Source organism: Protopterus annectens, chromosome 4.part1 (assembly GCF_019279795.1).
Source record: "Protopterus annectens isolate FY-2018-M chromosome 4.part1, PAN1.0, whole genome shotgun sequence".
NCBI lineage: Eukaryota > Metazoa > Chordata > Ceratodontiformes > Protopteridae > Protopterus > Protopterus annectens.
Window position 1 is genome coordinate 742,833,417 of NC_056734.1, and position 27,166 is coordinate 742,860,582.

The 27,166-nt window shown below is 38.1% G+C and overlaps 1 protein-coding gene across 1 annotated transcript in view; it reads left to right on the top strand.

Moving 5' to 3' along the window:
• The window catches only part of LOC122801281 (thyroglobulin-like), a 97,580-nt gene that overhangs the window by 42,365 nt on the left and 28,049 nt on the right, over nt 1–27,166 (top strand). The window contains exons 4-5 of the mRNA XM_044070828.1: nt 20,011–20,208; nt 22,800–22,994. Of these exons, the coding sequence (XP_043926763.1) occupies nt 20,011–20,208; nt 22,800–22,994 (393 nt within the window). The remainder of the gene's footprint in view (nt 1–20,010; nt 20,209–22,799; nt 22,995–27,166) is intronic.

Genomic DNA, 27,166 nt, shown 5'->3' on the forward strand with positions numbered 1-27,166 from the left:
TGGAGGATAGGCATATACTGAAAGGTTTTTCCAGCTGAAAGATAGGGCGTCCACTTTCCATGCTTGTCTGTGATAAGTCCTTGTGCAGAATCTTTGTAGTTGGTAGTTGTGAGGGGAGGCAAATAGATCTATGTCTGGGCATCCCCATTTCCTTGTTATCATGCTGAAGACTTGTGGATCCAGCTGTCACTCATGGGGATCCATAAGGTTTCTGCTTAGTTCGTCTGCCAGAGTATTTTCCTGGCAGGAATTGTGCCTGCAGATGTACTTGGCAAATCAATGCTGTGTCCCACAAAGTCATGGCTAGTCTGCAAAGGGGGTAAGAATGTGTGCCATCCTGCTTGTTTATATACCACATGACCATAGTGTTGTCTGTCTTTATCAGTAGTTGTCCCAGATGAAGTAGGTCCTTGAAGGCTGTCAGGGCATTTTGAACAGCTAGCATCTCTTTCTGATTGATATGTAGATGCATTTGGTTTGAGGACCATGTGCCCTGAATGCATCTTCCTGCCATGTGGACCCCCAGGCATAATCTGATGCATCCGTTGTTAGTGTCTGCCTGGCTGAGGGTAATTTGAATGGCTGTCCCTTGTTCTGGTGACAAGCCTTCGCCCACTATTGAAACTCCTGTTGCAGGCAGGGAATGAGAGTAATCATTGTTTCCAGGCTGTGGCAATGTTGAGTCCAACACTTTTTAGGTACCGTTGACGTTTCCTCATATGCAGTCTTGCGTATGGAATTAGTAGGATGCAGGATGCCATGAAGCCCAAAGCCTGCAGAATTTTTCTTGCAGATAACTGGGCCTTTGTTGACAACATTTTGAAATAGGTAGTCAGTTGCCTTTGTTTGTCTGGCATGAGATAAGCCATCTGGGCAGTTGTATTTAAGCTTGCACCCAAGAATATTATCTCTTGAGAGGGTACTAGTTTTGATTTATTTTCGTTGACTGTGTACCCTAGGCATGTTAGAAGTCTTTTCACAAACGCCAGATGCTGTAGAAGAATGTCCTTGTTCTCTGCTTGAATTAGACAGTCGTCCAAATAAGGATATATTTGCATTCCTCTTTGTCTGCAGAATGCAATTACTGGCGCCAGGCACTTTGTAAAGACCCTGGGTGCAGTAGATAAGTCAAAGGGCAGTGCAGAGAATTGGTAATGCATTGAGTCAGCCTTGAATCTGAGATATCTTCTGCATGATTGTCTGATTGGGACATGCAGGTATGCCTCTTTTAGGTCTAAAGTCACCAGCCATGCATTCTTGCCCAGCATGGGCAGAAGCTGCTGCAAAGTCAACATTTTGAATTTTGGTATATCCAGGAATGTGTTCAGAATAGATAGGTCCAGTATTGGTCTCCAGGCCTTGTCCTTTCTTGGTACCAAGAACAGTCTTGAGTAAAATCCTTGTCCATGCTCTTGCTCTGGTACTTGTTGAATGGCCCCCATGTCCATGAGGGATGAGACTTGTTTTGTGCCTCTGCCCATTGATTTTTTGGCAGAGCTGGCCAGCCTTTTGTCTTTGGCAGGGTATGGAAATGGAATTTGTAGCCTTGTGACACTATATTTAGAACCCACTTGTTCTGGGTCATAATGTGCCAATTTTGAGAAAAAAAGTGATCATTTTCCCCCTTAAGGTGCTGCCAAGAAGATAAGTGCTTGGTGCAGGCAGGGGGAAGTCATTGGGGCTGTTTCCTGTATGGTTGTGATTTGTCTTCTCCAACTTTGGAGGTAGAAGCACCCCATTGCTTTGACCTGTATGAACCTTGCACCTGGGATCTGCCTCTAGGGCATCTAGATCTGCCCCTTTGAGGTCTGTCTGACACAGGAAAGGACCACTTCTTTGTAGGCCAGTGTCTACTAAATCTAGGTGGCTGTATTTGTAAAAAATCTTTGACAGTTTGCATAGATTTAGCTTTGTCCTCCATTTTCTTTCACACCTCTTCTGCCTTACCACCAAACAAAGTATCATGCTGTAAAGGTGCATCTAATAATTTAACTTTGACATGATCAGGCAGATTTTGTTCCTTTAACCAAGCATGCCTCCTAATTACAGAACCCATAACTGTGGCCCTGCAGGAGGCCTCCAAAGAATCAAAACCACATTGCAAAGTATGCTTTCCAACTTGTTCAGCCGCATGCAATAAATCCTGCATTTCCTTGTTTTCTGCACATTCAGAGTTTCATAACATTTTCTGTTTAAGCAATGCCATGACATGTTGCTGATATTTGGGCATATGAAACTGACAGTTGAAGGCCCTTGTAGCCAAGGGAGCAGATGTGTAAACCTTTTTTCCCCATCTATCCAGTGCCCTAGATTCTCTGCCAGAGGGGGTAGGGTTTTTTTGCAGCGGAAGCCTTAACTCCTTTGGGACCCTGTGAAATAGTTTCTGGGTCAGCAGCAGGGTTTTTAAAAAGGAATTTATGAGAGTCAGGAACCCTGTAATATCTGTCAGGCTTAACAGGAGCTGGAGGTAAGGAGTCAGGAGTCAGACTAGACTCCGAAAATACATCATCTACAATGTCTAACACAGGTGGAATGGCTAGAGGCCTGTGTTGAGGGAGTAAAAGGAAATCCCTGAGCCTCTTTTTAGATTCTGAAAAATCTTGGCTCTCCCAGTGGAAATGCTCCCTCATGGTATGCAAGGTTTCCCCAAAAGAATAGTCCTCTGGAGGAGAAGCTGAAGGTATAGATTCTTCAGCATCAGAATCCTCACTGGGGGAGGAGAGAATATTCCTGATCAGAAGAGGAATCGGAAGAAATAGAAACCTGATCTGAAGATTCATAGTCAGTCTTGCCTAGGCCTCTTATCAGGAGGGGGATGGGAATCCCTGATTAAGGTAATCAAGTCTTCGGCCATTCTGAGCATCTGTTTTTTGGGCATAGAGGCCTATCCATATATATATATATATATACACACACACACATATATATACATGTGTATGTGTGTATGGGGATGTACAAATGTCCCCACATACATGCAGGATGCTGGGGTTACCTGCACCTACACACACAGCAGTTGTTTGATGGTAACAGACCAAGGCTGCATAATGACAGACTCTACTCAACCACAGAACCTTCTGCCTGTGGAATGCCACCTTGTAGACAGACAATGGTGAGCAAGTAATATAATGTACAATGGCTTCAATGCAGAACTTGGACAAGTCATATTGTCAATGGTTACTTGTCCACCTAGCAAACTGCAACTGGCTAGACATCGCAGACATACACACCAGTGGTATTAACACATACCCCCCTGCTAGTACACTAGATACACCAACAACATAAAGCAGGTTCAGTCTTGCAGGCCACACATAATGTATAATACAAGACCACTTTGCATAGTCCACAAGGAGTGTGTCTGCAACCATGTCTGCAAAAAATGCAACCAGTGGAATGCGCAATATGTATTGTGAGCTACAGTCTGCAATAGTAGCTAGGTAGGGGTTCTAATCTCACTTCAGCCATTTTGTGTGTGTGTGTGTGTGTGTGTGTGTGTGTGTGTGTGTGTGTGTGTGTGTGTGTGTGTGTGTGTGTGTGTGTGTGTGTGTGTGTGTGTGTGTGTGTGTGCGCAGATATTTCCCTAACAGCAGTACAGATATGCCCATCTGGCCTTTGCCTGTGCCATGGTTAATCATTTTATGGCCTTGTGAGTAGAGTACTCCTGCACATTGTCCTCCATGTCAACACCTGCTGATCTGAACCACTTTAACAGGACTAGCTGACATTTGAACAACAGCTAAACTCTTTGGTCCATGCGATAAGTACATAGTGCTGTAGTGTATGTTACTAAATAGGCAGAGGTTCTAATCTCACAACAGGCAACTGTTTGCATGTATAAATATATCTCCTTGCTGCACTGAGCCTGTCTTATCTCTCTCTGTGCAGTAGTCCTACATTTTAATGGCCTATAGCTCCCTGACTGCCTCTCTGTTGTCCTCAAATTTTGATGCACTATGCCTACCTACCAGCCTCCCCATTGTCCTCCTTTACAGGCCCTTCTCATGTCATCCACCTTAACAGCACTGGCTGACAATCTCAAAATAGTTAAACTCCATGGCACATGCAATATGTCCCTAGTGCATTAGTCTATACTACTAGATTGGTAGGGGTTCACAATCTTACAACAGGCAACTCTGTGTATAAATATATCCCATTGCAACAGTGTGTCTGTCTCAACTATCTATGAGTAATGGTTATACATTTAAGGCCCTGCGCTTACCTTTCAACCTCACCATTGGCCCACTTTATAAAGCATGCTGATGTAATACACCTTAACAGCACTGGCTGAAATTCCCTTAACAGATAAGCTGTGTGGCGCATCCAATAAGTGCGTACTGCTATAGTGTATATAACTAGATAGGGAGAGATTCTACTCTCAGTAATGGCAACTCTGTCTGGGTGAGTGTGTGTAAATATATCCCCTGCAACAGTGTGCCTCTCTTGACCATCTAGGTGCAGTGGTTTAACATTTTAAGGCCCTGTGCCTACCTATCCACCTCCCAATTGGCCTCCTTTATAAGGCCTACTGATGTAATTCACCTTAATTGTACTGGCAGACATTCAAAACAACTAACCTGGGTGGTGTATGCAATAAGCACTTAGTGCTGTAGTGTATGCAACTAGATACACTATCTGTTTGTGTAAATATAGCCTCTGGCAACAGTGTGTCTGTGTTCAATAGTTATACATTTTCAGGCCCTCTCAACCCCCCTCATTGGCCTCCTTAACAGGCCCTGCTAATGTTATCCTCCTTAACAGCAGTGGCAGACACTCTTGCAACACATAAGCTCTGTGGTGCATATGATTAGTATATAGTACTATTGTATATAATAGTAGAGATGTAGGGGCTCTAATCACAAAAAGGCCAGCTCTGTGTGTATGCACATATACCTCCTTGCAGCTGTGTGTCTTTCTTGCTTGTGTGTGTGCAATGGCTATATCTTAAGGCCCTGTGGGTAGCTACTAGCTCTACATAGCCCACACTAACCTAGGCATAAATGCTATCTGGCACCACCTACATTGGTAGGTAGAGAAAACCCAGGTGACATGTTTCAAGAGTAGCATGCCTTGGCATGGAGTATGCATGCAAGATTATGCTGTATGCCCCCATTACCCCTGACACACTGTTCTACATATGCACCTTGGAAACCATGCACATATACAGCCATACCTTGCTGATGTCATATGTCTGCTCTGCTACCATGCTATCCTGAGCTGCTGTATTGCTACCATGTCTCCACAGCGAACCCACCCAGACCCCTGCAACAGACACATACAATGTTCTGAGAGACATTTGTCAGTCTGCAACACCACTGCCAATCTAACATCCTGCAACAAAGATACAGACACTTTGGTGTGTACCCATCACACATGCCAGTATGCAGCATCTGTCATGCATAACACAACCACACTACAATATGTCAAGTAATGTATTATAGTCATACTGTGTATCAGATACATATTTCCATGTCCTTGCATCAATGATATGAATGGCAGGGATGTGGCACAGGTATCCTCACATGCACAGGGTGTGATGTGGTGGTGCCAGAGGCCTAGGCTATTCTAAACAGATGACATCATGTGTGAGAGTCAGGAAGAGATACTGGTCTGCCGGGCCATGGGGAGGTGACATGTGTGTCTGTGGTGACCTGTATGTCACAGTGATGCATGGGTGTGTGCGTGTACACAGTCAAGCCATGTGCTAGTCCTACATGTGAGTATGGTGGACAGCTGTGGACCATACATGGCAGAATGGACAGTTCACCATCTCTAGCCACAGACACATGAACTGGCACTGCCAGGAGTGGCACTGGCACCACCATACCCAGAATCAGATGTGGTACGAGTCACTGATGGTGAATGGTGTCTGCTGGGCCTGTGTCCCTCATGGAACTGTCCAGGACCATGCACCCATTGTCTACCATGTTGTGGTGTTGACAGCACCTTCCCTTCTGTAGTGCTGGAGGTACTGCCATTATGGGAGCGTGAGTGTGCATGGCCACATGGACACTCAGTGGATGTTGTTGCTGACCTATGTCCATGTGTCTGACACCCTACTCCCACCACATGCTCTAGTGCAGACAATGTGTGGTCAAGGACTGACAATGTCTCACCCCATTGTCTGTCCACTACATCAGTAAAATGATGCATGGCATCATCGATGTGGTGGAAGAAGTCATGGATGTCAGACTGTGCTGTATCCATGATCCTGAGCATTCATCTGATGTTGCATTCAGAACGTGTCTGTGTCTCCATGATGGACCGAAACAAGCATCGAGTGACTCATGAGGTGACACCTGTGATGGTGGTGGATGGGCAGCAGTCCTCCTATGAGCACCCCTGTCAATCTGCCCATGTGGGACCTTTCCAGCTCTCTGGCTATAGCTAGTTCTGCACTCACTGATGCCATTGTTGCCACACTCTCCTGTTCGATGCTGCCACACTCTGTCCGATATCTGTGGCCACAGGGGACTGAGTAAGTGTGGGCATACTGACTGTTTGCAGGGACAATGGGGGAGGAAGTGGGATGTCAATTGATGGGACATATTCAGACCCCAAAAACACCTCCTGTGCCTCACTATGGCCACCATCATCAGCAAAATCCAATGAGACACTGACATCAGGTTGTTAGGGAGACAGACCCTATCCCCTATGGTCACCTATGAGGAAGAAGACAAAATAAGTGCATTACTATCTGCACTATTATGCATGGTAATCCACACACACACATACAGGTGAGGTCCCACAACCACATTACACATACTATATGTTATTTCTGATCCTATGCACAGCACACAAGCAGACTACAACACACACAGGCAAGACAGGCCAATTAAACCACATGCACTGCAGCTACATCTGGTTAATGTTGCCATTACTATGCACCTGTTTGATAAGCGACATGTCAGAGTATGTGATAGACCTACACCTAAAACACAGTCCACTCATCTTGAGCATAATAATGCCCCCTGTATAGCAGACTGCATAGACCTTCACAAAGATAAGTGCAGATAGGTTACAACTCCTGCACATACACCACTGTGATTACCAATACAATGCACTTCAGTTAACCCCTCCAAAAATAAACATACAAATAGTGTACTCTGGCTAGGCATATCAGTTGTGTGTACAGCTAAATGGAAGCTCTTAAGATTCTTAGGGTATATATGATGCATACAAAAAGAGTATCACACTCACCAGGTACATGACATTGGGCTCTGGCCAACCCTGATGTATCTATGGCAATGTGAGGGAGAGGTATTGTCTGCAACACCAAATGGGGCATGCTATAGTGTAATATGTGTGTATCTCCACATGTACAGTAGCTAATGTGATATTGCCTACATTGCCGACATTTTGTGTATGAGAGCAAAAGTGTGCATTACAAACAAACAGGTATGTAGTGGCTGCCACAATGACTGATACAGTATTGCAGTGATGAACACAGGAGTCTTACCTGGATGTTCCTGTGCTGTGGATGGTGTGGCACCCACCTCCACAATGTATGGGTTGATGGATGCTAGGGAGCTGGCGGCTGATCCCAGGTTTACTAGAAATTCCTCCATGCCTGAGAGTGGTTTTACTGCTGCAGGCCCTCCACTGGTGACAACATGGTCCTGGCCACAGTGGTGGCCCTTTGTCAAGCAACTCATAGCTCCTCTCTTGTAGATCTATCTGGTTGACTGCTGTTACAAGGTCAGCCAACAGTGCCACACATTGCTAACAGTTCTGATGACTCCTGGACAGCAGGATGTTGTGATGCAGTCGCAGGCCATCCAGGATCACTTCATTTTCAATGGTAGGTAACTCCATCTATACCACATTCTCTGAAAGACATGAATAGGGTAACACATCACAGGATCACATACATTGCTCTCCACTATGTACAGACTCTGCCCATCTAAATTGACCTGCACTATCCACTCTTACTTCCTTGTCATACCCCGTCATCTGTCAACACTGTATGTATGTGGCAATCAGCAACATAGTAGCAATACCAGTCATGTCCCTGTGTGCCATGACAGTGTGAGCTGTATGTCCCCATTTCCATCAATGCCATCTACTGTAGTGTGTCCTCTATGGGCAATGCCTCAGCACCATGTCAGACAGCCACTGTTTGACAGATAGCTGTGTGTTACTACCAGTGTATGGGGACAGTCCAGCAACATTCATGTGCCCCAATGACAGACAGCAATACAGACGTGCTGTAGGGTATCTTCCCTGTAAGTGTCCTACTTCTCTCATACACGGATGTTTGTGGAATGTGTATATGTGCAGGATATACGTGCTCCCTTTGCCAGACATGTGGATGTCTGGCAAATGGTTGGACAATAATTGATGGTTGTTCTTACAATGTGGAGAATCTCGCTGGCACACGGCAGAACCCTAGAAAACAGTTAAGCTACATATCTGTTAATGTATTCATACCTTTATGTTGTATGATCAATATGTACACTCTGTCACCGAGATTGGGCCTGTATCCCCCCACTACTAATGGCTATGACCTGTGGTCCTGCTATACAGGATTGCCAGGTATGCTAGCCATAGCTGTCCAGCAATGAGATACAAATGTTGACAAAACAGTGACCTAGCCATGGTATATCAGGGACACCTGCACAATGTCTGAAGTATTCCTGTGTGATATTCATAGACTGAGAGCAGTTGAATGACAGTACATCATGTGATATGGCAACGGTGTGCACTATTACTTACTGTCACTATGTCTAACATACAATCCAGTAGCATCCATACAGGAGCAGACCACTGGAAGAGGGAGTGAGAGGGCCAGAGTTGAAAGGCATGTCTCTAGCTGTTGGACAGCAGAGTATCACAATGTCATTCCCAGAGATGTACTGCAGACCAACTGTTGTAATTCCTATTCCTCATAACTGCATCCTCCCATCTGCATTCCATTATATGGGGACTTGTATTACATACTTGGCAGAGTGCTGTAATTCTTTTCTGTAGAAAACCTGAAGTACAATACTTGTGATATTACAGGCTGCCTTTGTAAAGTAAGTTACAGACCTTTTCACCCTAAGCATCTGCTTGCCTTTTGTAGGTAATGCTCAATAACAGGTAATTGCCTGTGCAGTAATCATTGGCTCAGACTTGCTAATTGCATCCAGATTAGCTGGGTTGCACTTTAATTAGCCAATGACATGGTATAACAGTGCAATATTTAAGTCCTTCATGTCTTTCATATGGACATTACTGAGGTTTGGAAGCTACAGCATTACAGAGGGTAGGTACAAATACTGACCACTGTGGGGATTTATGTGGTTTATCCACACATATGTTTAAACATTGTCAAATGACTTGACTTTCTGATTATGTGGAAGTTCAGTGGTAAACAATGTGGGTTGAGTTCAATAAGGGGGAAGACACATGTGAGTATTATACGTCATACACATCAGAATATGCATACTGCTGCAGTAGCTGCTGGTCTATCAGCTGTGTATGTTTGTAGGGGCAGACTGGGACACATGTCCTTGTTACTTTACCTCTGCCCCCACCCTTTATGTATGGGTGTTGTATGGATACCTTGTACTAGGAGGTTGTGAGGTATGTTAAATCTGTAGCATGTGGCTGACCATACTGCTGCATATGTTGTAGGCTGCAGCTACTGCTTTTTGCCCAGGACCCATACTGGAGAATGTGAACATGCTGGAAAATAGCAAGCTGTATGTATCAGTGAGGGAGCGGCATCAGCTGTGTCATTACAGCAGAGTCAGGGTGAGGATACCCATAACAGTCCAGGTGAGGCTAATAGTGCCAATCACAGAGTGGTAGGTGACATATCGGTAGCCTATACATACTTGTGCAGTGTGTCCCTACCTATAGGCCTTTGACATGCTAACATGGGTAGCAGTGACTGCAGTCGCAGTAACCTGTTTTGGTTAAAATTGCATAAACTCAGTCATTATTTGTTGTATTCACAAGCATGTGCTTGAAGTGCTACAAACTGGATTCGAAGCCAGGACTGTGGGTGGCCAAATGTACAGCATAATAGGAATCTTAACAGTCTGAGCTACAGATTCAATGCTATATTGGATATATTTGCAGGATATATGTGAATGCATATAGTCTGTTACACAGGATTCACATTAGCATGTGTGTTCGGATGGGTATGAAGTGTTATACTGAACTGTCTGTCATGATTTCCTAACCTCAATGTGTACTGACTTGCCAGTATTTTATCACACAGAAAAAGTTATGTGAAAACTATACCAAAATTAGGTGGCACAACTGTGGACATTCTGAAACAGTCTGTGAAATTCATAGCTATACCTGCTATCCCAGGCTTCAGGTACATCCATCAGTATTTATTTGGCTATGTAATGGTTTGGTGTCTGCATCACAGTCCCATGTATACTGGCATTTTACCCATTATATGTACATGCAGTGTGTCATTGGCAATCAGGATATGTTTATGGAAATACCTGTTTTAATTAATAGCTGAGTGGCCTAGTGAGCTAATGCACTATACTGTAGTTTACAGGGTTATGGGATGATTATTTTGCAGATGTGTCTAATACTGTTAGAAACCCATATGGTGATTAAAGCAGTTTTAAGCAGATTTGCGTGGCCCACAGTACCACTTAGCTACACTTAACCCCTTGCTAAATTCGAAAAAAGAAAAAGGGGTGGTAAGAGAGTGGTGAAATGGGGGCAAGCAATGGGAAAAACATACTTAAAGGCAGACAGGGATGTGCAGGGCAGGTGTAGGAAGGACCATAGCTTTCCATTTCTTGTACAGCAATAGATGTGCATTTCTACAGATTTTGTACATTAATTTAGACCCTCAAATTCCATAGAGAGGTCTGAGGACAACATAAAGGTGCTGTCAATCCAATTGGATGAAATGAGTTGTGTTCAGTGGGCACATGTGAAATGGGGAGCTATGTATGGAGTAATATTTATTTTTGTGGAACAGGTGCCCATTTTTTTTTTTTATAAAGTGAGAGTGGAATGTTCGGGAAGGGTTATAAGTACATGGGGGGAGGTAAGTTCGGTAGAAGAAGTCGCATTTTCAAACAGACAAGACAGCATACAGGGGGGATATATAACAATAAGGGGCTAAACACCTTGGATGTGGAGGATATTGTGGAATCGGACAGCCATGTGCCCCCAGATGGCAGCAGTGAGACTGAGCTCCCCACCCAAAGGCAGTCAACACTGTTCATTCACTGCCCCAAAGGTGGCTGTGTTGGGGGCTGGGCACTAGGGACACCTTGCCCCTCCAGGTTGCCCAGTCTGCCCTCAATCTTGCACAGGCAATCTTCCTACCTTTGGTGCATAATCCTGCACATCATCCCTGGTAGCTATCACTGGGTGACAACTCCCTCTCCACACCTGCTCCCAGGGGGAATGGGCACTGTCCTTGAGGCAGTTATACCTGTAGGTGGTGTGCAGGACCAGCAGAGGGTGCAGCACCAGGTTGGGTCACAGACATGCTGCGACCCAGTGCCATGGCTGGCTGAGGTAGGGTAGGTGGATCATGAGGAACTGGCCTACCCAGTTAAGCTATGGTGTTGAGGTTTTTCAAATTGCATAGGTTAGCAATGAACACAACATTTAGTTAGTTATAACAGCATGCCAGAACATTTCAAATAACCCAGTAACATAATACTGCATAGCATATGGAACACAACAATGAGTGGGATAACAAACGGTATTGTAACAGCATGGCAGTAACAGTTACAGTATAAGGCCAATGACATAGCTAATTCAACAAGGTATGGTACTATGCAGCCATTGTAATACAAAACAATAATAAAACACAAGGCCCAACATAACGTTTTGAGAACAACATATGTTAAAAGTAAACCATACCCGATGTATAAAAATAATAAATTATGATGCAGATAAAGGGTGTGGGAGAGAGAAATATATTCCATTATTACCAGTATAGCCTATATTGTATGCAACAGTACTCTTAAATACTCTACAGGTCTACCTTTACTTTATGTATGCCAGTGCCCTATAGCTTCTGTAGAATGTACATACCTCTCAAGCTATCCACATGAGACACTATGAGCCAAGCTATAACACATACAGGTACACAGCTACAGAGGACTATTACATGTCAGGGGGACATATATGACTATCAGGGTGTACTGTGGACTGATGTAGTGTGACTGTGCTATTGACATAAATCAAGTGAATGATAAATCTTTGTCTGAGGGATTTGGCAACAGTGATCATAGTCTGTGACAGTATAACACTTGAGAGACATGTATCGTGCACAGTACAGAGAGTTTACGACTATCATGGCATCCTTGGCAGGCATGGGATTAGACTATCAGCAAGCTAAAAATTCCAGCAAACCTTGGATCCTGGTTGCAAAAAAACTTTTATTGATAAAACTTGACCAAAACAAGAATGTAAAATCCACAATACACTCCACAGGAAACTAAGCGCTTTCACCCTCATTAGGCATCATCAGAGTACAAACTTCATTTCAAATCATCCCTTAAATACTAAATACTGAAACATTAAATGGATAATAGGAATTCATTAAACAATTAATTAAATCATTAAATAAAACAGTTCGTCTTTTTAAAAGAACAAGGAAAACCATAAAAAAAAAAAAACAACTGTTTTCAAGAACTGTTTGAAGGAACAAAAGATAGGTAACAATGCCATTTACATCAACAAAGGTAAATGTTAAAATGGTAAGAATCTAGATGTAAATATAATTGTAAATGTAAATATAAATGTGAATATAAAAATTAGAATAAATATGTAAATGTTAAATATTAAATATTAAATGTTAAATATAAATATAAATATGTTGTAAAATTAATTTGATGTATATGAAAAAGGTGTATGTAAAATTTATAAATATTGTTAAAATTATTAATGAATAAGCACATCCTGAATCACAATTGCTAAACCTATTAATAAATATATACAAAATATAAATAATTGCATAATGTTGAATAAAAATTAATGTCAATAAGTTGTAGTAATGATAGAAAATACTCTTACGTATATGTTTATATAAAATGTGATCTTAGTTTAAGAATACTGGAAATTGATATTTGTTCATTAATGCCAGGCCATTTGCTGGCGTTGAGCCTTAGTTGCCATAAGCACTCTTTTGCTTCTAGCATGTATTTTTCGTCACCACCTTTATGTATATTGTGTGGTATTCTATCAATGACGAAAAAAAGAAATCTTTTGAAATTAGAACAATTAATACTATGATTGTATAACGTACTAGTTGTTTTATGTTTTTTGATGTCACTCAAATGTTCTATGATACGTGTTTTTAACTTTCTAATAGTTTTACCTATATAAAATGCTTGGCAAACTGTGCAAGACGCAGCATAAACAACCATAACAGAGTTACAATTACAATGACCTGGACATCTGATGGTCTTCCCATAATTAGAAATAGAAATATATGGACCATCATTGATAATTCTACAAACATGACATGCACCACATTTGCTCATCTTAGAATTTTTGAACAAGTCAATGTTAATGTTATTTTCAAACAAATTTTTCAGGTTTTTACCTCTACTATAAGTGATTTTAGGTTTGTTACCTAAAATACCTGAAAGTTCTGTATTAGAATCAATGACACTGGTCCATGCTTCCTGTACTATGTTAACAATCTGTTGTGATCTATCATTATATGAAATAATAAAGGTATCATGTCTAGCTGCTGTTAAATTTGATGTATCAACTTGTTGTATTCCATATAAAATAATAGGTTTATATAAAATGGTCCTTTTGATTTTAATTTCTTTGCTAATTTCAGAAATAAAATCACAAGGGTAACCTCTGGCAATAAACATATTCGTGAGTTTTTCCAACTCCTGGTAAAATACTTTGTTGTCACTAACAATTCTGGACAGCCTAACCATCTGCCCTTTAACTAGGTTCCTTTTTTGGTAAACCGGATGACAGCTGTCGAAATGTAGGAATGAATTTGAGTATGTTTTTTTCCTGAAAATACCAGATTCCAATCTGTTGTTAGTAACAGAAAGCACAAAATTGTATGATTCAGATTTTTGAGAAACTCTGTGAGACTCAAATTAAAAGAATTTTAACTAAGAAGACTGTCACCAAATATAATTTGACATCAGCAGAGAAGTTCTGTCTCAAAGAGCTAACAGGTTCTGAAAAATATAGGATCATGAAACCAGATAAAGGGGGTGGTGTGGTTATTATGCTTAGTACCGAGTGTTACAATAGGATGACAACATTATTAGAAGACAGTGACACCTATGAAAAAGTTAGTCGACATGAAGTTAATAGAGCATATACTAAAATTGATTGGTTGTTTTATGAATACCTTATGGATGCTAGAATTGATCAAAACACCTTCAAATATATTTCTGTGGAATTTCCCATTATACCATCTATTTTTGGGATTCCCAAAATTCACAAAGAAGTACACAACCCCCCATTTAGACCCATTGTGTCAGCTAAGGGCTCCAAGACTAAAGCTTTAGCAGCTTATATAGATTTGAAGTGTAAAAATATTTTGAAGTGCTTACCACATATTCTCAGAGATTCATGGCATTGTTTAGACCTAGTCAGAGAATTCTCAAACAACTTTGACTTTAAATCTGAATTCATTATGACTACCGTGGATGTTGTTAACCTTTTCACTGTCATTCCTCATGGACAAGGGTTGGAAATGTTCGAAGCATGTCTTAATAAACATAACAGACTGAACAGTTCTGACAATCGATTATTAACAGAAATGTTCAAACTTGTTTTGGAGAACAATTTCTTGTACTTCAATAAAGAATATTATAGACAGAAAAAGGGAGTTGCTATGGGGGCTAGATGTGCCCCCATCTATGCTAACTTAGTTTTAGCACATTGGAAATCTGAGTTTATATTTACCAGCAATTTTTGGCAGAAGGTTTTGTTATATTTACGCTATTTGGACAACATCCTTATTTTTTGGGGGGGTACCAAAGATGAGTTCAATGATTTCATTACATTTTTGGGACTGACCACAGATTTATTTAAATTTACTAGTCACATTTTTGACAATAATGTGGAATTTTTGGATGTTGTGCTTTCTGTTACTAACAACAGATTGGAATCTGGTATTTTCAGGAAAAAAACATACTCAAATTCATTCCTACATTTCGACAGCTGTCATCCGGTTTACCAAAAAAGGAACCTAGTTAAAGGGCAGATGGTTAGGCTGTCCAGAATTGTTAGTGACAACAAAGTATTTTACCAGAAGTTGGAAAAACTCACAAATATGTTTATTGCCAGAGGTTACCCTTGTGATTTTATTTCTGAAATTAGCAAAGAAATTAAAATCAAAAGGACCATTTTATATAAATCTATTATTTTATATGGAATACAACAAGTTGATACATCAAATTTAACAGCAGCTAGACATGATACCTTTATTATTCCATATAATGATAGATCACAACAGATTGTTAACATAGTACAGGAAGCATGGACCAGTGTCATTGATTCTAATACAGACCTTTCAGGTATTTTAGGTAACAAACCTAAAATCACTTATAGTAGAGGTAAAAACCTGAAAAATTTGTTTGAAAATAACATTAACATTGACTTGTTCAAAAATTCTAAGATGAGCAAATGTGGTGTATGTCATGTTTGTAGATTTATCAATGATGGTCCATATATTTCTATTTCTAATTATGGGAAGACCATTAGATGTCCAGGTCATTGTAATTGTAGCTCTGTTATGGTTGTTTATGCTGCGTCTTGCACAGTTTGCCAAGCATTTTATATAGGTAAAACTATTAGAAAGTTAAAAACACGTATCATAGAACATTTGAGTGACATCAAAAAACATAAAACAACTAGTACGTTATACAATCATAGTATTAATTATTCTAATTTCAAAAGATTTCTTTTTTTGTCATTGATAGAATACCACACAATATACATAAAGGTGGTGACGAAAAAACCATGCTAGAAGCAAAAGAGTGCTTATGGCAACTAAGGCTCAACGCCAGCAAATGGCCTGGCATTAATGAACAAATATCAATTTCCAGTATTCTTAAACTAAGATCACATTTTATATAAACATATACGTAAGAGTATTTTCTATCATTACTACAACTTATTGACATTCATTTTTTTCAACATTATGCAATTATTTATATTCTGTATATATTTATTAATAGGTTTAGCAATTGTGATTCAGCATGTGCTTATTCATTAATAATTTTAACAATATTTATAAATTTTACATACACCTTTTTCATATACATCAATTTAATTTTACAACATATTTATATTTATATTTAACATTTAATATTTAATATTTAACATTTACATATTTATTCTAATTTTTATATTCACATTTATATTTACATTTACAATTATATTTACATCTAGATTCTTACCATTTTAACATTTACCTTTGTTGATGTAAATGGCATTGTTACCTATCTTTTGTTCCTTCAAACAGTTCTTGAAAACAGTTTTTTTTTTTTATGGTTTTCCTTGTTCTTTTAAAAAGACGAACTGTTTTATTTAATGATTTAATTAATTGTTTAATGAATTCCTATTATCCATTTAATGTTTCAGTATTTAGTATTTAAGGGATGATTTGAAATGAAGTTTGTACTCTGATGATGCCCTAAGTATGAGGGTGAAAGCGCTTAGTTTCCTGTGGAGTGTATTGTGGATTTTACATTCTTGTTTTGGTCAAGTTTTATCAATAAAGGTTTTTTTACAACCAGGATCCAAAGTTTGCTGGAATTTTTAGCTTATTGGTGCCTTTTTGGTGTTTGGACAAATTAGACTATCAACAGACATTCGCAGACACACTAAGCAAGCAACTGTACCAAGATTAAACAATTTTATTTATTTTATTAACTTTTATTAGTATTGTACTTGTTCACATTATTTAAAAAAAACAGTGCAAGGAACTTCTCTGTGTGAAAGATTTTCAGTTCAAATATCTTTAGTTAATCACTGTATATTAATCAGATCAGGCAATAGTAGTAAAAGTAGCGAACATGAACTCATCTTAAGTCAAAACAATAATAAAAATATATAATTTGAAATATTGTGCAGAATTACTAAGTATTCAAAAATAATCCAAGCAAGGCAGGCAGTCTGTTTCCAGCCAAAAATCCTTTATTAAGTACACAGCTAGTCTGAGTATATATGACCTGGTAATAGAGGTAGAGTGTTTTGCAAGACTGCAGTGACACTTGAACACACATGCATGAGAGTCATGCATGACAGAGATAGTAGATGAACTGTGCATTAATGCATAGAATGCAGGTGTAGACAATTAACCCCTAGTGGGTGAGAATATGTGTGATGTGTATAGACCATAGCAGTGTGATGGGTTGGCTACCTGACCCATATATACCTCCAGATAGTATATTTGCAGTCTACAGCTATTACAGTTTCATACTAGCCTGAAGCAGCATACCTAACAGCAGGAATGCATATAGCTGAAATGCAATGGTTATCACAAGACAGTCCTGAGATACACAATATGCCTTGTGCATTTCTATTATTAGTTCAGATCTTAGTGCAGAACAAGTATCATAATGCATTATATCTTGTATTAAGTTCCACATTTACAGTTCAAAACACTCTTTATTAGCTAACCTTCAGTCACGTAGTGATATTATTCCTGTTTTTACTTCACAACAGATGTAATACTCAGTTTCATGACCAACAGCCCAATATACATTCACGCAGTGATTGGTATATATCAAACATTCTTTATTGATAAACAGTTCATATAATGCAGGTGTTACAATACAGCTGTAATTCCACAATTAATGCAGTAGAAACTTTATTTCCTTAACATTTGTTAATGCAGTATAATTTTATTTTCTTAACATTATTAATGCAGTAGAACTTTATTTCCCTAACATTATTAATGCAGTTGAAACTTTATTTCCATACTATTATTAATGCAATAGAAACTTTATTTCCTTAACATTAGCAGGTTTCTTGCTTCCATCTTTATTGAACTATACCTGGCATTATTCACTTATATCAGTCCAGGTCTATGACCACATTCATTGCAGTACAATCAAAACTGAATTTACCTACTGCAGCTACTAATTTACTCTTTCTTGTTTGTATGACTATAAATTGCAAGATACATCTGTACTCACCATACTAATGGTGCAGCCTGGCCATGTGCCCTGCATGGGCCTCCAGCTTGAGAGCTCTCTCCTCTGCAGTTGTTGTACTTAAATAAGGCCCTTTACCACCATAGGGCAATTTTTAAAAATGTGGCACTTTGCTTAGCACCACACAAACCTGCTGAGCTCAGCAGAGCAGTGCTTAAACTAGCAATGCTTAGCAATGCTTAGCGGTTTGCAAACTCACATAGATGGACTGAGCACTGCTTAAATGGGTAATGCTTCACACTGCTTAGCAATGCACAAACCAGTTAAGCACTGCTAAAATGTTCCTTGTTTATGCAGCAATTGGTAAGGCTTAGCTGTGCTTTGCAAAGCTTAGCTGAGTGCAGCAAAAGTACAATTTTTAAATAATAATAAAGCATAATTATAAATAAGTCATAATGTGTATTTGTAACTTAGATGCTTAACATGTTTGTGCATACATACAATAGTCAATCAAGGGTTTAAAAATGCTTCTCATAATTGTGTATTTGCAACATAAATGCTTAATTACCTGTATTTGTATTCATAAAAATGCAATCATGGTTTCATACTACTTCTCCTAAATATGTATTTGCAAAATAAATATAATAACCTGTTTGTGTAATCATATAAAATGTAATTGGGATTTAACATAAGTCTTATAATATGTATTTACAAAATAAACTGCCTCTGCATTTGAACCCTGCACCTACCTCACACAAGGCTGTAACTCTAACCATTCAGCTACATGGCCATATGGAGTGCTGTTTTACTTCCTTATATATCTCTCCACTATGTTTAAGCACCGCTGAGCATCATGGCGCGCCATGCAAACATACTAAGCTATACTTCAATGTGACCTTTGCATTCATAATTAAATGCATCCGGTTTCTATTTTTAAATGTCTGGTGGATGTCCATTGCTGTGCCCTGCACCGCTCCATGCAAACACACACAAAAAAAAAATGAAAAACCTTTTATTACATATGCCTACATTGATATCTGGCACTTCGACAATGCAGGGGGTGTGTTACTCATCTCCAGACACAATAACACACTCCCTACACAGATTCAGTAACCATGTACATGGCTCTACCTCAGTAACACAACTTTATTAATATGCATGGTGCTCTACCGAGGGGGTACCGCATACACAGACATGGTACCTTCTTTGTAGGCCTTCCACTATTCTTACATGGAGTTTATTAAATCCCCAGGAAACTTTAAAAGGTACTATTATTTCCCAAACCAACTAAATACTGTAAATGAAATTGAACTGGATTTTAAATAATGAGGAAACTCACAGTTAAACTTATGAAATTAAAAAAGAAAAGAAAAAAGAAAAGAAAAAAAAATTGATTGTAACTTGTAAAAAAAGGCAATCAGTGGAAACATCTCAAACTTTTAACAAGCTAAGCCTTTCAGAAGACATGAATGCTTATGCATCTGTCTTTTAGCATAACGTATAGGGAGATAGTTCTATTATGTATGATTGAACTAGTTCAATGTTGAACTGAAAACACTGACAAAAAAGTTCAAACATGCACAATACTGAAAAGAAAAAAATATCGAATGAAATAATATGATGAAAGGAAAACTATTTCCTTTTTTGATATTAACACTAAAACCCTTCATTAACACTAGCCTCAAATTTATCTGAACACTGGAAGTGTTACAGGAAGATTTTTATGCAGGTAAGGTGTGGGGTTAGGATAGAGAGAAGGGAAATGTTAGGTTAGGGTTAACACTCATTACTAAAGAGAACAAGGGGGCAGAACCCCACTGCAAAACCTTATAATGGGTGCTTACCTGCTCCTTTGAAAGGTTTGTAAATTTTTAAAAGCATCAGTAAGAATAAAGAGATTACAAAAAATATTATTAATGTTAAATATGTATTTGTTTCTTGAAAGCAACTGACATTCAGAAAAAGTGCCGTAGAGAAGCAGCAAAAGTGATTCGAATGCCTGGAGCCTTCACTCCACAGTGTAACTATAAAGGAGATTATCGCCCAATGCAGTGCCATGGTAGCACTGGGCAGTGTTGGTGTGTGGATGTGAATGGAGACAAGATTTCGGGAAGTGAACAGCAGGGACCAGTTGATTGCAAAGGTAATAGTAACTGAACACTTTCTATAGAAATGTATTCTGTAAAGCATAACCATGTTGCATTTTCTAATATTTTTGTTGGCATTTGGTCACATTCTTTAATAGTTGTATAGTATTAATGTGAGTGATTGCAGTGAGTCTGTCAGTAAGTGGAAAGTTTATATTCAGCCCTCCCACTCTGTGTCTCACACACATACATACACACAGACATGCACACACATACACACACATGCATACACACATATATACACAAGCACACAAGACACACACACACACACACACACACACACACACACACACACACACACACACACACATATACACAAACATATACACATACTGTTCATATACATATACAATCATCAACAGCCCTTATTTTATAAAATATCTAAGGTTTTTGCCTCATATCTTCTGTCTTTCATGTCATAGATGTGTATAGTCCATCACTATTGCCAGGTTTTAGTGTTTCATAAGTATCATAGTTTAGTTGCACATTCTTGCTGCAAAATCTATTGTAATAATGACTTTTTAAATTAAAGCAATATTTTAAGTGTCCATGATCCCTAATGCCCCCTGCCATGTATTATAGCATTTCCTTGTTAGTGTAGTGGGAGATGAGAACTATGGAAGTTCACACCCTCATACACACATGCATGCACACACACACATACACCCTCGCACACACACACACACACACACACACACACACACACACACACACACACACACACACACACACACACACACACAAACACACTCACCTGAAGCCACACATATCCAGACATGAGCAAACACTGTAGTATTATTAGTTATCAGTGTAGTTCAAAGGTACTTGGGAAGAATCTTGGTTTGGATATGCCAAAACAGTTGCACTGATGGCTAATTGTTTTACTTACATGGAGTCAGTAGATCACAAGCCTTCAGCACTTCACATTTGTGCAATTTGAATGTGAAAAAATATTCAATTCTTTACGTGTTAGTTAATACCAGAATGTAGAGGGCATTCCTTGTTCAAGGAATATTACAATGAAAAATTATTGAATATGAACTAATTATGATGGTCCTTCACATTTTATTGAGACTTTTCTGAGAAGTTGTGAAACGTATTTGAAAAAAGGTTTCATAATCTGCTTCCTATATATGTTTTAATTCTGAAATCAGACACGATAATAAATACTGTAATAACTTCAAATGAATCAATATAAAAACCTCTGGAACACCCTTAACTATACTAAATAAATATACTATAATAGACGGTAGTGGTCACACTTGTGTAACTCTTTGCAATACACTATCTAAAAACTAACATCTTCTTGATTATAAACAAAAATTAAATTACAACATCAGTCAAGAGCTTTGGTTGCTTTATTATTTTTATGCTTTAGTTCTGAGCCCATTCCTTATATAAATGACACTTTTTCCAAAAGGACCACAGGACCACAATCTTCCTTCCAGTCTTTATTTTCCATTCAGAAGGCAGTATGATCAATTAACTGGCCCTTCTGCCAAAACAATGTGTGAAGACACAGCAAAGGGTATTGTATCTCTAACTCCCTCATCCTCATATTGAAACAATAATGCATTAGCCTGTTCTGTCTAAAACCTATCAAATAGTTTCACTCATTCAAAGTGCTAGTGGGCTAACACTCTATAAAACAATTTGATAGCATATTCATATTTAATTAAAAATAAAACCATGAATATTATAAATAATTACACTCATATATATATATATATATATATATATATATATATATATATATATATATACTGTACATAATTACTATACAACTCTCTCCCAATCTCTTTTATTTTTAATTTCAGTTTGCCTCTCATTTTTCTTTTTTTCTGGGCTTTGCTTCCACATAACCCATTGTTTAAAATAATTTGATTTGATATAATTTATTTCAAAATGCACTTATTTTAAATGAAAACATTCAGTCCTTAGGACTATGTAATCTCTTTTCCAAAATGCCCATCTCTTCACCCTGAGAAGCAGGCAATAAAGTAGACTAGATGTAACAACAAAGAATGATAATCTACAGACATTCATCACTTTGTAAAAGCAGAAAAATGAAACACTTCAATGAAATGTACATTTTTGGGAATGAATGCATGACAAAATATAGCTGCTCCCAATCATGTAATAACAAGCCATTAAATGTGATTACTTGTTATTTTCTGTGAATGTTATAATTGTATTCAGATGAAATATGAAAAACAAACAGAATTCATTAAAAGTTTATGTTATTCAGTGTGGCTACAAATACAGCCTTAAAGTAAGTTACAGCATTTGTACTTAAGCATATGCTATATGTACTCAAAACTAAAATAATTGTAACTCGGGCTATTTTGTAATTTCTTTATATAGAAACCAATTACTAACTAATGCTTAATGTGTACAGATCCTCAAAATGCATTCTTACCTTAACATTTAAATTACATAAAAGTCCATATGTGTTTAGGATGAGTGTATTCAGTCACTGCTTTATAAAATAGATGAATAATGTCATTATTTTATTTTATTTTTCAAAAACACTATGTAACTTTTACTCTCAGTTTGTAAACTAAAATATTTACATCATATTTCACAGCACATGATATTCAGACAAAGTGCCAGAAAGACGCAGAAAGATTCAAACCAAAGGATGGAACTGACATTCCAATGTGTGATGAGAGGGGGGATTATCTGCCAAAACACTGTCATGCCAGCACTGGGTTTTGTTGGTGTGTGAACAGGCATGGAGAGATGTTAGGCACTAAACAAAGAGGAGAACTGAAATGTCCAGGTAAAGTTCTGCTTTAATCCATCTGAGTAGTAGATATAGAGCTCTTGCATATATCAGACAGAGACTTTGGATTTATCATGTCACTACATGTTATGATCCTCTTTAATAATGCATGCTGTTTTACAGTTTATATCTTTGTTGCTTCATTAACCAGGTATGGAGGTTCATTACCCAAAGCATTTCCAGCCATGAACCAAGGTGTTAGGCAGACAGAACAGAGCTGTAGGTCTTGTGCTTAGAATGAAATTATGTACCTATTACATTCATTTCTTTTCTCATTTCTTCCCATCTAGACCCCTCTACTGACTCAAATCTGTCACAGGAAGAAAAATACACATGTAGTCCTTTAGAAATAGTCCTATGCCCTTTCTCATCCTTTAAAATCATAGGCACCAGCTCCCATAAATGACACCAAATTACTGCCAACAGGTATAATAATTCCACTATAACTCCACTATTGTCAGAAAGGGAGTTAGAAATATTAGCACTTGAAACAACTTTTGCCAGTGGTATGGCTGTCATGCAGATATCATTAATCCTATTTGCCCTGACTTTCATTGGAGCTAAGCAAATATAATCAGCTGAATGTACAATGCTGTCCTGGTTTCAGAGACTCCTATATCCACCAAAAAGTGACTCATTGTTGTGATTTTCTTGGGAGACTTATTATGGTTTATTGGAATTCTATCCTTCCGCGAATGCACTACAGAGTTAAAGTCTCCCTATGATCATAAATATATGCGGTCTATTTAAAAAGTTTCTCTGATATAAGACGTCCTAGAAAGACTCTAGCATATCATCATTAAACATGTAAAAGTTGATTAGTATCACTTCCCCTTTACAAATACACATCAAAATAATGTCACATTAGTCCTCATTGTCCCTAGAAACTGATAACAGTTTTCATTATAAAGATGAATGACTCCTAATCAGAACACTCACATTTTGCTGACCAACTAGCACTCCCCAATGCTTCCATATTTTAAAAACTCTTTGAAAATTATATATTTTAAGTTTGGTTTCTTGCAATAGTACTAAAGTAGTGCTAGGCTTTTTTTTATAAATGAGAGGCATGCATTTATCTTCTGCCAGGTACACATGCCTGAACATTCCAGGAAAATCTAGCTGCTTTGGGATATAATAATAAGTAAAAATTCTGAGATAAAATTAAAAAGAACTCAAAAGGGATATAGAAGCTTATAAAAATCAGTCTGCCTATCCTCCTCACCACCTTCACAAACCAGGAAACATGTTGAACAGCAGCAGACACATGTACAGTGTAACAGTATGGAAGCATGTAGCTGGAGACAGGCTACTCCATCCACAAGTGCAGGCAACAGTACTGCTAATTTTAAATTAAGAGAGGAAGCGTGTTCCACCGAACATAATAACGGGGTCGCTCCAGATGAAGATATTGAATATATTAACAACCATGGAGGGAGGGAGCAAGTCCCTTTTTCTAACAAAGGACAGAACCAGCAGAAGTTCCGCAATATGAGGGGGGCAGAGCAACAACAACAGGAAGGAGATCTACAAAATGAAGAAATAAATGGTAATCGTTTAAAAGTTCTTTTGAATAAGAACGGTGACTTTAAAATTTATAACTATTCTAGTTACTCAGTCCTGTTGAACTTTGTGAACTCTTTTTGAAGGGATTAACGTTTTGTACCATCTCAGCATTATAATTTTTCTAGAATATTCGTTGATTTAAAATTGTATATACATAAACTAAATTTGACTATACTGTTGGGAAGTAACGAGATGCCTAACCGTGTGTTGAGAGTTCCATGTACTTTCATCCCCCCATTCACCCTCTATTGTCTTTATATGAATTCCTATGTGAGGTTGAAATTAGGAACTTATGTTTAAGATGTTCATTTGCATATAATGTTTCTGTAATGGAAAAAGATGCTTTAAATGCTATTAAATCTGCACCTGTTCATCTACTGAAACCAAATAAGGGAGTGGGTTTGGTTTTAATGGACTTACACCATTATATAAGTAAGATGAAGGATGTGTTGGAGGAGGACACTTATGAAGTTTCAAGTATTAATGAGTTGAATATTGCTTACAGACGTATAAATAGCTTTTTAAATGATTTATTTTTAGAAAGAACTATTGATTTAAGCACTTTGAATTATTTGTCAGTACTATCACCTAAAATACCTTCTTTGTTTGGTCTTCCTAAAATCCAGAAAAATTTAGAGAACCCTCCAATGAGACCATTAGTGAATGCTAGATCATCTGTAACAAATGCTAGTGCAAAGTGCATTGACAACATTCTAAAAAAATACATGAACAAGGAAGCCCAAACTTGTAAAGACTCGTGGGCCTTCTTGTCTCCTATTAATCAGATTCTGTATAAAGAAAACATGATATTTTTAACTATAGATGTTGTCGATTTGTACTTTTCCATACCCCGCAACATGGGAATTGAATGTGTTGTAGAATGACACATCATGGTACTGAGAACAATGAAGTGAGGTTAGTTCAGGAATTTCCTGATATTATACTAACCAATAACTTTGTAACTTTGTGATGTTTGACAGTGAGATTTACCTTCAAAAGGTGGGTGTAGCTATGGGGTCCCCATGTGGTGCAAGTTTTTCTAACTTAGTAATGGCCCAGTGGGAACATTTGTTCATCTTTGGTGAACCGGGGACCCTAACGAAGGTTAAGTTTTATACCAGATTCCTGGATGACTTTTTTATAATGTTTGATGGAGACATGTCAGAGATTAACATCTTTTTAGACAAAATCAACAACAGTACAGCCTTTTTAAAATTTACCCACAAGGTGTCTATTGACAGAATAGCCTATTTAGATGTGGTGTTATCTAAAGATTTGAACAACAGGCAGTTTGTGGCTAAAATCCATCGTAAGGAAACGTACTCCAATACAATGTTACACTATACGAGTGCCCACCCATACCAACAAAAAAAGAGGGTCGTAAAGGGCCAGTTGGTACGTGTGGCTCGTATGGTAACTGATGATGAAGCATTCCTTGAAGAATGCAATGTTTTGAGAGTTTTTTTTTTACAGTAAGGGGTACCCAGATAGTTTGTTGAGGGACACCATTGAAGAAGTGCAGCAAAAAAGGAGTTTGGGAGTATACACACCTTTATTGGCAAGACAGGCCTTTATATCAGATGAAAGGGAGAGGATAAGAAACGTTGTATCCCCCCGTGGTGCCACTGATGCAGAGTTTTCGACATCTAATTTCAACACTAGCTTTATTACACCATTTAGTTTAGAAGCATGCACAATAAAATGGATTTTGTGTAGGAACTGGAATTTGTTTACTTTTGAGACAGATTTAACAGACAAGTTAGGTAGTGCACCCACAGTCATATATAAAAGGGGTAGAAACTTGAAGAGCATTATGGAAACTGTCAAAGTTGTGTCACACAGAATAGAAGGAACATTTAAATGTGAGGCCTGTAATTTTTGTTGGTACATAGCCTCTGGAACTTCTATCTCAATTAATAGTAAGACCTATAAACTAAGAGGGAGGTATAATTGTTTGTCAAAATCTGTCATATATTTGGTTTTCTGTCAGTCTTGTCCTGCATTTTATGTAGATAAGACTGGCAGGAAGTTTAAAGATAGGATATATGAACATATTTATTATATTAAGAAGAAGAAGTTGGAAAATGGTTTGGCTAGACATGTAAACGAATATCCCACACATTCCTTATTATTTAGGGTTCTGGACCAGATATCTCCAGATATAAAAGGTGTTCCTTACCAGTTACTTTTGGAGCGTCAAGCACTATTATGGCAATTGAAATTACAGTCATACAGAGCGCCAGGTATTAATGAAAAAGTGTCATTGACCTGTATTTTGAAGATGAAGAGCTTAATACGTTAGTGAGAGTGATTTTAACTATTTTAAGGAAATGTTTAGTGTTATTTTATACCTTTTTGGTTTATTTAGTTCATTGATCAACTTTAGTTAAAGTGTTATGTGAATGGTTTTGATACATTTTTGTGTAAGAATGTTTATTGTTTTTTAATAATAATGTTTCTTAATAATGTTTAAAAAAAATTATAATAGTTGGGTTTTAACCAGGATGTTCACATTTGGCTTGTTTTTCTACAGTACAGTAGAAGGAGTTAATTGATTGATCAATGTGATTGAATAATTGATTGTATATGATTATCTTTCATTA